Source organism: Rattus norvegicus, chromosome 18, assembly GCF_021556685.1.
Source record: "Rattus norvegicus strain SHRSP/BbbUtx chromosome 18, alternate assembly SHRSP_T2T, whole genome shotgun sequence".
Taxonomy (NCBI): Eukaryota; Metazoa; Chordata; class Mammalia; order Rodentia; family Muridae; genus Rattus; species Rattus norvegicus.
In genome coordinates this window covers 3,619,197-3,633,811 of record NC_141551.1, presented here as the reverse complement: position 1 = coordinate 3,633,811, position 14,615 = coordinate 3,619,197, and the positions used below count along the sequence as shown (strand labels likewise).

The window sequence follows — 14,615 nt, the reverse complement described above, 5'->3', positions numbered from 1 at the left end:
AGGGGAAGCCTCGTGCTGCGACCCACTTGGTGTAGCGTTTGATGACTGTCTGAGGCGCATGTTCACAAAGTGGGGGGCTTTCTGTGTCCGGAATCCCACCTGCATCATTTTCTTCTCGTTGGTCTTCATTGCTGCGTGCTCTTCTGGCCTGGTGTTTGTCCAGGTCACCACCAATCCCGTGGAGCTCTGGTCAGCCCCTCACAGTCAGGCCCGCTTGGAAAAGGAGTACTTTGACAAGCACTTTGGGCCTTTCTTTCGTACGGAGCAGCTTATTATCCAGGCCCCCAACTCCAGCGTCCATATCTACGAGCCGTACCCTTCCGGAGCCGATGTGCCCTTCGGGCCTCCATTGAACAAAGAGATTCTGCACCAGGTAAGCTGCCGTTTCCCGACATTGTTCAAGGAAACGGGAGTATTTGTCCTGTTTATTTCCGTTGATAACCAACCTGACCCAAAGCCACACAGGGGAAGAACGCCCTATATGGCTTAAAGTTTCAGAACACACAGTATGTCACTAAGGAACCTTTCAGTGGGAATGAAAGGTGGGCACTTCTTGCTTCTCCACACAGCATTAGCCCCAGTGAGTTCCAAGGGACTCGCATCATGGCCGAGCAAGTCCAGCAGGGACTGTGGAGGGTGGTACTTGTTGTCAGGCAGGCTTATGCTCAGATAGCTTCTTTACTATAAAGTTTAGGATGACCTGCCTAGGGAGTGGTGCTGCCCTGAGCCATTCTCTGCCAATTAATGATTAAAGATTGTCCCCAGCCCATATGCCCATAGGCCAGTCTGACCGAGGCAATTTTTCAATTGAAATTTTCTTCCCAGGTCATATTCTCTATCAGAAAATAGGCATGCATGCTGTCAAGAAGACCAGAAATTTGCTCCAAAACTGGAGACTTGTGGGTGGACACCGGAATAGGGTGAAGGATGGTTTTGTGTCTCTTACTGAGATCTGTTATGGTAATATGTCCTTCCCTGACCCTGCGAACCAGTTCTTCATCCCGGTTTTCTGTAAGGGGCCTTCGGCTCTCACCATACTGTTGAGTAATCTTCCCCAGTCCTGGGAAGTATATCCTCAGAACGTCTTTATCATCTGAGCTCTTAGGGCAGTGCTGGTTAGCGAGGAGCTGAGGAATCATGACACCTTTCTGGGGTCTGCTTACTTTCCAAATCTTTCAGGTTCTGGACTTACAGATCGCCATTGAAAGTATCACTGCGTCCTATAACAATGAAACCGTGACACTTCAGGACATCTGTGTGGCCCCCCTCTCTCCATACAACAAGAACTGCACCATTATGAGTGTGTTAAATTACTTCCAGAACAGCCATGCGGTGCTGGACAACCAAGTAGGCGATGACTTCTTTGTCTATGCCGATTACCACACGCACTTTCTGTACTGTGTGAGGTGAGTGGTGCAGCCGTTCATATGCCCTTCAGTGTTTGAGAACATCTGTGGCTCACTTTCTTCATACAACTGGAGACCCAGTAGGTGGAGTCAGATGTGTATTGAGAAGCTCACGTCCTAATGAAGGGTGACCAACAATTAGTAAATACATCGTATGAGTTGCTTCATAGTAGGAGCACCTGGGGAAACACTGATAATTTAGTACAAAGATCACAATGTGTATTTACCCTATGATCGCATTAAGCAATATTACCCTGTGTGGCCTTCTCCTGTATCTCATCTGCCATCGAGAGAAGGGGTTGCATGGTGTGTGACTGCATGTCATGCTGTATGACATGAAGTGGTTGGACGTTGTATGTTATGTGACTGCATGTCATGCTGTATGATGTGAAGGGGTTGCATGGTATGTGACTGCATGTCATGCTGTATGACATGATGGAGTTGGGGTGTTGCATGTTATGTGACTGCATGTCATGCTGTATGATGTGAAGGGGTTGCATGGTATGTGACTGCATGTCATGCTGTATGACATGATGGGGTTGGGGTGTTGCATGTTATGTGACTGCATGTCATGCTGTATGTCGTGAAGGGGTTGCATGGTACGTGACTGCCTGTCATGTTGTATGTCGTGAAGGGGTTGCATGGTACGTGACTGCATGTCATGCTGTATGACGTGAAGGGGTTGCATGGTATGTGACTGCATGTCATGCTGTATGACATGAAGTGGTTGGAAGTTGCATGTTATGTGACTGCATGTCATGCTGTATGACGTGAAGGGGTTGCATGGTATGTGACTGCATGTCATGCTGTATGACATGAAGTGGTTGGACGTTGCATGTTATGTGACTGCATGTCATGCTGTATGACATGATGGGGTTGGGGTGTTGCATGGTATGTAACTGCATGTCATGCTGTATGACATGATGGGGTTGGGGTGTTGCATGTTATGTGACTGCATGTCATGCTGTATGTCGTGAAGGGGTTGCATGGTACGTGACTGCATGTCATGTTGTATGTCGTGAAGGGGTTGCATGGTACGTGACTGCATGTCATGCTGTATGACGTGAAGGGGTTGCATGGTATGTGACTGCATGTCATGCTGTATGACATGAAGTGGTTGGACGTTGCATGTTATGTGACTGCATGTCATGCTGTATGATGTGAAGGGGTTGCATGGTATGTGACTGCATGTCATGTTGTATGTCGTGAAGGGGTTGCATGGTATGTGGCTGTATGACGTGATGGGGTTGAGGGTTGTATGGTATGTGACTGCATGTCATGTTGTATGTCGTGAAGGGGTTGGGGGTTGCATGGTACGTGACTGCATGTCATGTTGTATGTCGTGAAGGGGTTGCATGGTATGTGGCTGTATGACATGATGGGGTTGGGGGTTGTATGGTATGTGACTGCATGTCATGTTGTATGACATGGTGTCACATCAGGTGGAGATTGGCCCGCGAGGAGGACACTAAGGCTAAGCAGAAAAGGCTTGGGTTGTTGATGCTTTAGCTTGGAGAACTGTACCAGGGAAGGAAAGGAGGAAGCCTATGGCTGTGAGAGGACTGGGTCCATCCAGGCAGCATGAGCAGCAAATGCAGAGGCCCTAGGCGAGGAGCTGTCTCCATTGTTCACATGTACCAGGTGCCTCTCAGCCTTAACGGGTGGTCCATCCTTCTTTCTGAGTCAGGAGCCCATGGTGCTGCTTACTCTTCAAACAGAACTTTCTGTCTCTGTGGCTAATTAATTAGTTCACTCTGCGCCTCCCTTTTTGATATGCTTAGACGCATCACTAACGATGAACGTGAATGTGCTGCCAGTGAGGTGGGGGTGCTTGTGTACTTCACATCAAGAATGAAATCTTGATGGACATTGGCAGAATGCAGACCACCAAAGCCTTTCAGAGTTGGTCAGTATTTCGATATTACAATAATCAATAGAGCATTTATTCTCATAAATACATGGTATAATAGGACAGAGGTCTGTTTGGGGCAATTGGAAATTGTTGGAAATTCTGACTTAATCCCAAGCCATGGCTCCTTTAACAAATCTTATGAAACTTTTCAAGCATTAGTTTTGAAAACCAAGCCACTCTAACACAATATAGTCCAAATACATACTATTATAATTTGATACATGCTGAGGAATGATCTGGGTGGAAATACTGAAGAAGAGCAAAAAACTGTGCTCAGTAAAACACCACAGTCTGTAACACTCAGCAGTCTTGGATCAGGCTGCGTCTGTTGGTCTGTTTGCTGTGCTAAGTACACACGTGTCCAGAACCCGGGCTGCATTGAAGTCACGCAGTGAGACGTGAGGCGAGGTGTGAGGAAACACTACCACAAACACCTTGGATTCTTTATGCATTTGGGGGTTTTTTTTTAAATAACTTTGATTGTTGAAATTTTACAAGCTTTTATTGTTGACAGTTGGGGTTTCATCTAATTCTTCCTTAGGGAGCCAGGCAGGTCTCATGGTGGCCGGCTGCCCCTGTACCCTTTATCCCTGTGTCACTGGCCTCACGGGGGTGGTAGTCACTCCTGGCTGGTGCCCAGTGACTTGATTTCCTAGAGGTGCATGACATCTGCGTTACTAAGGAACCAGAGTGTACTCAGATTGCAGATACGCCATCCAAGTGATGAGATTTTCTGAACTTCCGGCAGGGCTCCCGCCTCCTTGAATGATACGAGTTTGCTCCACGGCCCTTGCCTGGGCACATTTGGAGGACCTGTGTTCCCGTGGCTTGTGTTGGGCGGCTATGATGGTAAGAAGTTCCTGGACCACAGTGCTATGCTGGCTCTGTCCTTAGCCAAGCAAGGGTGTTTACTAAATTCAGAAAATGGGTAGTCTTGTTTTCCTGTCCATCGAGTCCCCACAATAATATCTCCTTTAGCTTTGGATTTGAATTTTACCCTGGATTTAAAAGTGAGCCAGATGTGGAGGTCCATAGCTGATAAACTCTTGGCATTCAGGAGGGATGAGCAGGAGGATCATGAGTTTGCTACTTGTTTAGGCTGCATAGCGTCTCGAAAAAGCAAGCAAACAAGCCAGTCAGGACAGTGACCACTCATCACAGACAGGTCACGTGCTGCATCCTGTGGCACTTCGTTGAGCACAGGTCTTTCTGGGTGAAGGTTGTAACACCTCCAGCATCTGCAATCGTTGCCAGCCAAACAGGTTTTTCTCCTGGTCTAAAGAGGCCGGCCAGCTTTGGTTCCCTCACTCCCTGGCAGGGAAGAAGTTGTGATCTGTATCTGAGAGCTGTTCTGCCTGCCGTATAAAAAAACTCTTTCTTGCTGGGTAGTGGCAGCCTGCACCTTGGGAGGCAGAGGCAGGTGGATCTCTGAGTTCTAGGCCAGCCTGGTCCGCAGAGCAGGTTTTAAGTTAGCCAGGGCTATAGAGAGAGAGACCATGTTTGCGTGTAGGGAGTCCTTTCTTATGAGGGGAAAGGGATGATGTCAGTACCTGGCCTTCCCACAGGGAAAATGGATCTGGGTTTTTATTCCTTCTACCAGAATAAACTCCGGGAGATCAAAGATGAGTGTGTGAAAAGCAAAACTGTTAAAGAATTGGAAGAAAGCATAGGGATTTTTAAAAATGATTTTTTTAAACGGAGTATGCAGTCATAGGCAACAAAGTGCAAAAACTACAGAAGCAAAGATTGAATTTCACTAAGAATTTTAAAGTCATGTGTGAGAGAGATTATATAGTTTGTTTGAAGGCAAGAGGAAAATTCACTTCTTGTATTCTTCTGGCTACAGGGAGCTATTTTTTCTTGATAAAATTTGTTTGCTTACCTTTCAAAAAAGTTAAAAGTAAACGGCAAGCACGCGTGCGCACGCACACACACAAACACACACAAACACACACACACACACACACACACACACACACACAACCTATCGCTACTCATAACAGACAACACTCCACTATTAATAAAAAGATCTGTATGGTAAGGAAGGGGATCAAGTTTAAAGTACTTGAAAGTTAAAAGCAGCAACATAGTGGCGTGGGCGTGGGTGTGGGTGTCAGGCTTACATGGCAGGTGGGAGCAGGGTGCCTGTTTGTATGTACAGAGGCCAGAGGAGGACCTCGGGTGTCCTGCTCCACCACTGCATACTTTATTCCTTTGAGGCAGGGTCTCTCACTGACACTGGAGCTAAGCTGGTGGCCAGCACGCCCCAGAGATCCTCCTACCCCCTTCCCCACTATATTGGGGTAATAGGTGGGATGAGTGACCCATTCCCACTTTCTTAGGGGGTCTGAGGTCCAAACGCAGGTCTTCGTGTTCGCACAGCAAGTGTGTCTTATCTGCTAAGCCACCTCTGCAGCCCCACAAATGCCTTTAATTATATAAGGAAATACTCACTCCCACTCCTTTTCGTGAAGTGCATCTCACTTCTGTCTTTGTACCTAACAAACTGGCATAGGCCAGATATGAAAAAGCCTGGTTTTGGTGAAAACATGGCAAATGTTAGCTAGTGCCTAGACTGGAAGCCCCAGGCAGGAATGGATGCTTCTGTCTTTTGCTTCCTGGTGTATCTGCAGTTCGTGAAATAAAACCTGGCCCCAGGACTCAGTTACTGTTTTGTTAAATACAGGACCAGAACTTTGGAGGGAATTTTGACAGGACTTATCAAGTTAGGTATGTCCATAGTTTTGACTCAAAGATGATAGGTAAAAATTGATTCTACAGATATGAACTCTATATTTAAATTTTGTATATCCTTTGTAGTGATTTTGTTATTTTTAGAACTTGCAGATACCCAGCAGCAGGGACCTGGTTAGGTTACACTGGAATATATTGTACTACAGAAAAGAGTCAGCTTGCATTCTGTGTCTACAGAAATGGAGCAGCAGTCTCTAAAGAAACAGTTTTCTGTCTTGAGATTTGTTTTGTGTTTGGGGATAGGACCTTGCTCTGTAGCTCAGGGTGGCCTAGAACTTGGCCAGGTGGCCCTGGCTAGCTACAACTTTACCTTCCTTAGTCTCCAAAGTTCCGAGATGTGTGACGCAGTAGGTTCCAGGGTTGAGCACATGTTCCTCTTTGTGAAGGGGGCACAGGGAGAATACACACGTGTGTTTGCCTGGTGTGCTGCAAACGCATCCACAGCTGGCTAAGAATGGCACTCTTGAAACGGAGTTGGAAACTGTGAAAGTTTACACTGCTCATTGGCCAGGCGTGGTGGCGGCACACGCCTTCTTGATCCCAGCACTGGGAGGCAGAGGCAGGCGGATCTTTGTGAGTTTGAAGCCAGCCAGGGCAGCCAGGGCAGCAGAGAGACCCTGTCTCTGAGATACAAGAGGGACTAGAAGAGGATTAGATCCACATGGAGGTGTGGTGGGGGGCAGAGGAGATCAATAGGGATACATGTTATCAAATGCATTACACACGTGGATGAAAATATGTTTAACCCATCAGGTATAATTGATAAATATATATAAAAAGAAACTAAACAAGAATTGATGCTTATGCTTTTTAAAGTGGGAAGGTTACTCTTCCGGAATAACAGCTGTCAGAATCCTTTCATTCATTTGCCGACATTACACAGACCAGTTCCGCACCAGCCACTCACTGAGTCAGGAAGCCGAGTCAGCAACGGAGTGTGGCTGGACACTCATTTATCTGACTTTGCATTCTAATGCTTGGTTTTCTGATGTCATATTTTTGCTTTCTAGATCAGAACTACAATAATGCCACCGCGCTTGTGATTACCTTCCCTGTCAATAATTACTATAATGACACAGAGAAGCTCCAGAGGGCCTGGGCCTGGGAGAAAGAGTGAGTGACTCATGGGGCTGGACCTGGGCAGCATGCAAGCTTGGACCTCACTTTGTATTGCAGCAGACCTAGGTTACAGCATCCTTTACCCTTGGTAGTAGCTTTGCTAAGAAGTTCTTGACAGCTTGCCTAGGAGCAGGTGGCTTAAACAGATCCTTTACCCAGGAGTACAGAAGTGTTCGTACACTTTTGTAAAGTGTACGGTCCACTCAATTTGAGTATCCCTCTTAAGACCTCAGCCATTAGAACCTTTTGATTATGTTAGGATAAATACTGTTCCCTTTAGCCGCTCTGCGCACCCCGTCCTAGCCTCTCACCCACAGCATTAGGCAACCGCAAATCTTTATGTCCTCAGATTTTTATGCTGTGAATGTTATATGAATACGGTCATATGTATGGACTTCCGTGTCTGGCTTCCTGTGCTTACTGTAAGGTGTCCAGGTTGTGGCATGTCAGTGCTGTGTTCCTCATTTTGACCAAACACCCTAACGTATAAATCCACCTCGTTTTATCCGTGCATTTGTCCTCCACATACAGTTGGATTGCATCTGTCTTTCGGCTGTTATAAAGAGTGGCTCTGTGCATGTTTGTAATACATGTTTTTACCAGATGTGTTTTCACTTCCTTTGGAGACATATGTATCTGTAGGAGTAGATTCCTTGGATCTTAGAATAACTCTGCTTTAACCATTTGAAGACCTGATGGACGATTTCCCACCTTGTGGTGAGGCCAGTCTGTGGTGCATGCTACATCCCAGCAGCTCCGATGGGTGGCACGAGGTTATGTTTTCTGTTGTCCTTTTTGTGTTGTAGTCAGTCCTCCGTGGCAGAGGCTGGCCTTGAACTTCTGATCCTCCAGGATTACAGATGTGCACCACCATGCCCTGTTTCATGCAGTGCTGGGGATTGAACCTAGGGCTGTGTGCGTGCTCAATGAGTCTTCCACCATTGGGATGGCGTCTTAGCCCTGTGATTTGCGTTTTCTTGATGATTAAAAATTTTAAGCATCTTTTTGTGAACTTAATTCTCTGTATTCTTTGCCCATTTTAATTGGAGACTTTGTGCTTCCTATTTAGAGATATAAAAATTTGTTACCTATTCTAAATAGAAGTCCCTTATCAGATATATGATTTGTTTCTTATTTTGGGTGTCTCCCTAGCCTTTGACAGCTGAACCATCTCTCCAGCCCAACTTCTCTCTTTCTATGGTCCTTCCTTCCCCTTTGAGCTTTTGGAGCACAAAAGTTTTTCATCCAAAAGTTCAGTTTTCCACCCTTCCGTTGCCTGCGCTTTTGCGGGGGATTGTGGCCTGACACAATGACAGGAGGTTTAGTCTTGTGTTTTATTTTGAGAATTTTATAATTTTAAGTCTTCTATTTTGGCCATTGATCCTTTCAAACCCAGGCCTCTAGCATGCTAGGCCAATGCTCTGCCATGGGGCTATCTGTCCAGCCCCTGGATTTTCAGACCAGGTCTTGCTAGCCTCTAACAGCCCTGTGTTACCACCCTGGCGTTCATTCTTGTCTGTGGTGTGAGGTGAGGGTCAGCTTCATTCTTTGCTTACAGTTCTCCGTCTTCTGTCTAACCATTTGCTGAAAAGATTTCTCCTGTACTGTTGAGTGGTCAAGATGTACCAGAAGTCAGTCCCTCAGACACATGTGTCTGTAGTTCTTACCTCTGAGCATTTCTGTTTGCCCTGTGTCTGTGCTGGTGTCACACTCTCTGGATTACTATGATAAGTTTGGAATTAGAAAATATAATTGTACTGTGTTTGTCTCAGGACTGTTAGGCCACTTGGGGCCCTAATTGTATGTGAGTTTGAGAAGCAGCTATCATTTCCTATAAAGATATCAGACCAGGTCTGATAGATTGTGGTCAACTTACAGGTCCACTTTTAAAATTTTGTTCCATGTACATGTATTCATTCCCATGTTAAGCCATTCCATTTAAGCCTAACGCAGCAGTGCGTGCCAGTGACCCTAGCACTCGGAGGCTGAGGCAGAAGGATCACTTTAGCTCAGAAAGTCTAGACCAGCTTGGGCACATAGTGAGACATGTCTCTGAAAAAAAAAGAAAGAAAGAAAAACAGACTATGAACCAATCTTAACCATGTTCTCAACTGTAGACAGTTTCAGGACTGCAGTTACAGCTTAGAGGTTGAGAGCTTGCCTTAGCGTGCCCAGCGTCCTGTGTTTGATCTCCAGCACCAGCACAGAGGGTGGGGCGGTCAGCCTGGCTGGATTTCCTGTGATCTGAGAGCCTCTCGCCTGGGCTCCTGGGCTGAGGTCAGGCAGGATGGCCTCTGTGTTCTAAGTGTTGAGACACTCCTCTAGCCTGTTGTTTTTAATTAAAATATGCAAATTTGCCTACTCTTTATAGATTTATTAACTTTGTGAAGAACTACAAGAATCCAAATCTGACTATTTCTTTCACTGCTGAGCGAAGCATTGAAGATGAACTCAATCGGGAAAGCAACAGTGACGTATTCACCGTCCTCATCAGCTACGCCGTGATGTTTCTGTACATTTCCCTCGCCCTGGGGCACATCCAGAGCTGGAACAGGGTCCTGGTGAGTGTGAGGTGCACATGGGGGGTGTTAGACATGACAGTACAAGCTGTGACATGTTATCTCCTCTCCTTGGTCAGACGTTCCTCAGCAAGTTACCTCACATGTGCTCTTTCCATGAACATCAGGCTAACTATCCATAATTTCTGTTTCTGTGTCTACTTTCTTCACTCCTAAGGCTTACTTCACATAAGTCACATATGTTTTGTCCATAGCCTTACCTGCAAGTGCATGAACTTTGTTCCTAGGGAGAAACCTGCACGTTTTTTCTGTGTTCTTTCACACCGTGAGTTGTAACAGGGAGGACAGAAAGCTCTCTGATGACCTGTGCTTTCGTCCAACATCAGGTGGATTCTAAAATCTCGCTGGGCATTGCGGGGATCCTGATAGTGCTGAGCTCGGTGACCTGCTCCCTGGGCATCTTCAGCTACATCGGAATGCCACTGACCCTCATCGTCATTGAGGTCATCCCGTTCCTGGTGCTGGCTGTCGGGGTGGACAACATCTTCATTCTAGTGCAGACCTACCAGGTAACTCTCCCTCTTCTCGGAGCTCAGTATCTGCCTAAGCACTCAGGCTTGTAAGTGGCTGCTCACACAGATAGCTCCACAGCCTTCTCTCCCACGGCTCTGTGGTCTCTTTGATTTGTTCTGCACACTTGGAACCAAGAATCTCAGCCCTCTCTTACTTGGTGAAGTGGATACAGAAGTGAGAAGTTGGTATTAGAAACCATTGTCACATATGTGCAGTAGGAACTTAACACGCTTAGGGGAATTATTTCAGGTATTAATGCTACTAAAATGGCTTCTAGCGCACAGCAGACACATAACAGATTTGTCATGCTCTGAGACACTGCTCAAGGCACAGTCTACCATTGTAGGATTTGGTCTCAGTTGCCTGAAGTCCTTGTCTGAGTGGAGACTCAGTGACATACAAGTGTCCTGTATTGGTCCGTCTTCCTGAAACCCGTGTATACCAGGCAGTTGTCTGATAACATGACTCCATTTTGCTGAGCTTCTCATCTGGTGCCCATCAGTGATCCAGCTCAACTAGCAGGATTAACTGCTGCTGCAGCTAACGAAGACCGGAACCAGACGGCTCTGTTACTGAGAAATTTCAATAGTGCATTTTTTTTTCTTTAAGAGAGATGAGCGTCTTCAGGAGGAGACGTTGGATCAGCAGCTGGGCAGGATCCTGGGGGAAGTGGCCCCAACCATGTTCCTTTCGTCCTTCTCTGAGACCTCGGCATTTTTCTTTGGTAAATTTACTATAGATTGTACCAGGCCTGTGGTGTATGACTGTGCTGTGTGGGATATGATATGCTGGGTATATGATTATGCCCCATGTCTCTCCCTTTTGAGGGCTTGCTTCACACTTGGAGTGTTGCTTGTCTTGGCTAACTGGCTGTGTCTCTGGAGTCAGCTTTGGAGTCCTCTTTGTCCCAACACAGTACTCATGCTGGGATAGAGGACAACAGAGACTCAGGCTTCTCTGCCATCTCCCCTTCTTGTGCCTATTGTAAGTGTTGATAAATGGCGCCCCTGCATGGCCACAGAATTCTTGGCTCTCCCCTCGGCAGTGTGGCAGGTTGACTTACTTACAGGATGCCCTGCCTTTGTTTTCACACAGGCTTCCTTCTCTGAGCACACACCCCCAGGGGAAACAGGTTCATTAGTGATTGTCTTGTAGTGCTTCAGTACAAGGAGCCTTAAAGAGCAAGAACAAAAGCCTCGGGATTCTTTTGTGCAGAGCCATCACTGAATCTTGGCGTTGGCTGCCCAGTCTATCTCCAAAGTGCAGAAAGAGAAAAGTGGCTTGATCCTTGTAGAGACTGAACAAGGCCAGACATCTGTGCGGAGAAGACAGTCTCCATTGTCTGAGGTCACAGCTGCAGTGCCCATGTGACTGCCGGTTCTTCCCTGGGCCGTGTGGGCTGGGTTTAGGTGGCGAGCTTCAGTGGAGGCCTCCTGGCCCCGTATCACTTCCTGTCCTGTAGTGCTGTCATGGAACCTGTGGTCTTTATTGTGCCTGTGACAGTCACAGGTGCAGGGGAGATGATACCCTTTTACTCTTCTAAGAAAACCAGCACAAGTGTGCAGTGTGCCAGGGTCAGGGCGACTCTACCAGACTGCAGTTGCATCCTGAAGGCTGCACATGTTCCATCGAAAGAGGCAGATGTCCTCGTTTGTTTCTGGATCATGTGGCTGGCCCAACATCAAAAAGGTTTTCCTCCAAAATAATATGGTGAATCTGGATTTCTGTTTAAATACTTATTAAGAATATTTTTGATCCTAAAATGGATTGGTATAATGTGGGTCAAGAGGAAATGGCATATGTGCATGGGAACATACCTGACACCTCAGGGTAGCGTGACACCTCAGGGTGGCATGACAGTGTTTTCCTCTCCCTGTAGGGGCGCTGTCCTCGATGCCAGCTGTCCACACCTTCTCTCTGTTTGCGGGGATGGCCGTCCTCATTGACTTCCTCCTTCAGATTACCTGCTTTGTGAGCCTCTTGGGGTTAGATATTAAGAGACAAGAGGTAAGGACAAGGGTCTGTTTGAATCTAGAGTCTGGGCGAAGCTGGAGAGTTTTCCATGCTTTTCTCTATCTCTGTGCTCTCAGAAAAACCGTCTGGACATCCTGTGCTGTGTCAGAGGCCCTGACGACGGACAAGAACCCCAAGCCTCCGAAAGCTACCTGTTCCGCTTCTTCAAAAACGCCTTTGCCCCATTTCTGCTGACGGACTGGCTGCGGCCAGTTGTGGTACGGACTCTTCTGAGGTTTCTGTCTTCCCTCTCTCTACATAGATGTGTCACATGCCTTCTGAGAGGCCTGGGAGGGCAATCCCAGCCACTGTTAATATAGTACAGAAAACACAGGCAAATGCATACAATAGCAGGGTCCTTTGCTTGTGCAGTTTTTAAAACACTTTTTTAGTTTTATTTACTTTTATGTGCACTGGTGTTTTGCCTGCACGAATGTGTGCAGTCAGTCCTCTCAGCTGCTCAGCCATCTCTCCTGCACCTCTAGTGCATTAATCAGTCACCATTGTCAAGAATTTTGGTAACATTGGGATGGGGTTTTTTGTGTTGTTTTTGTGCCCAAACCCTAAGTTTTTGTTTTGAAAGAGTTGTAGTTTTACAGAATGTTGCAAAGAAATTGGAACCTTGTTTCTCACGCCTGTTATCTTCTAGTGTATGTTGTCTCACATACCCAGTTGTAATATATACGCAGAATTATAGTGCAGTATTAGAGTCAGGCTTGTGTGCATGTGTTTGGACTGGGGATGTAGTTCAGTGGTAGAGTCCTTGCCTAGCCTTACGCAAGGCATGGGGTTCACTCTCCAATACCACCCCAAAATAAATCAATAGTCGTGTCTTTGGTGTGCAGGATTTTATTTCTTCTTCAGCTTATGATTACATCAGCAGTCGTCTCTCGGTTTGCTTTTTTTCCAGATGGCCGTGTTTGTGGGCATTCTGTCATTCAGTATTGCAGTAGTGAACAAAGTAGAAATCGGATTGGATCAGTCTCTCTCGATGCCAAATGTAAGCCACTTTCTTTTAACTTCTTTAGCCGCTATTGAATACAGTTTTCAGAGCATGTGTTATAGGTGTTAATGCTTGCTTCTGAATGCAAATCATGCAAGGGGCAACAGTGATCTGCTGCAGGGCTCTGCTGGAGCAGGCTGCTGGCCTATGAGCTCGTAACTTTTCCTGACATAGCCTTAGAGGTGGAGCAGCCAGTCTCCTGAGATCACTGAGATCCCTTCTGTCTGCAGCTTAACAACAGACGCACTCTGGGACCCAGAGGAAGAGAACCATGCGTCGTCCTGCTTGGCGACACAGGCTCTATTCCCAGCAGTCTCCCATGGAGTTGTATTCTCTCTTTGGTCTTCCTTTCAGGATTCGTATGTGATTGACTATTTCAAGTCACTCGGTCAGTACCTGCACTCGGGCCCACCCGTGTACTTCGTCCTGGAAGAGGGCTACAACTACAGTTCCCGCAGAGGGCAGAACATGGTGTGCGGTGGCATGGGCTGTGACAATGACTCCCTGGTGCAGCAGATATTTAACGCAGCAGAGCTGGACACCTAGTCAGTGTCGGGAACGTCTGGTCCTTTGTACTTCTCTGTCTCTTGAGTTAATGTTTAGTCTGAGAGATGCTCTCCCGTATGGTCTCCAAGTTGGCCCTGTCCCAGCCTCCCAAGCGTTAGGGTTCCAGCTATCACCTGCCTGGGTTTGGTCCTTTTCAGTCTTGAACAGAAGGAGGCAGAAGGAAGAACTCGTGGGCAGGGTCAACTCAGGCCTGAAATTTCTCTGCAAAAGCAGCTTTTGGGAAGGTTTTTTTGTTGTCATTTCAAAAAATCTGTTAGAGCAAGTTTCGTGTGAGCAAAGTAGGCTCATTGGCCATCAGAGTGGGCTCATGGGCCATTGATTATCTTGAAGGGTTGGTCAGTCACATGGCAATGTCAAATGGGGGGAAGGAGCTGGAGTTCGCAGGAGTCCCAACTGGCCCATCACTGTCTCTCCTTTCTCCAGCACCCGTGTAGGCTTTGCTCCCTCATCCTGGATTGATGATTACTTTGACTGGGTCTCACCGCAATCCTCCTGCTGTAGACTCTACAATGTCACTCACCAGTTCTGCAATGCTTCTGGTACTTTCATCTCCTTTTCTAGACTTTTTTTTTTTTAATTTTGGAAAAATGGTAGCATCGCTTAGCCATTTCACTTTTCCTTCATTTGTGTGTTTGTCAGTGTTGGGGCTGTCTCCTTCCCTCTGTCCCTGTCCTGTGCTCAGTCACACAGGTGACTCAGAGCTGCATCAAGGACACATGAGACTTCTCATGTGTGCAGAGCACACCGAC

The 14,615-nt window shown here is 46.8% G+C and overlaps 1 protein-coding gene across 2 annotated transcripts in view; it reads left to right on the top strand.

The window, feature by feature from the left end:
• Positions 1-14,615, top strand: part of Npc1 (NPC intracellular cholesterol transporter 1) — a 45,926-nt gene that overhangs the window by 24,388 nt on the left and 6,923 nt on the right. For both annotated transcript variants that reach the window (XM_087592243.1, NM_153624.2), the window contains 12 exon segments: positions 3-373; positions 1,180-1,406; positions 4,067-4,167; positions 7,083-7,185; positions 9,563-9,752; positions 10,097-10,279; positions 10,893-11,007; positions 12,163-12,290; positions 12,374-12,514; positions 13,207-13,296; positions 13,654-13,844; positions 14,290-14,405. In XM_087592243.1, coding sequence (XP_087448369.1) covers positions 3-373; positions 1,180-1,406; positions 4,067-4,167; positions 7,083-7,185; positions 9,563-9,752; positions 10,097-10,279; positions 10,893-11,007; positions 12,163-12,290; positions 12,374-12,514; positions 13,207-13,296; positions 13,654-13,844; positions 14,290-14,405 — 1,956 coding nt within the window.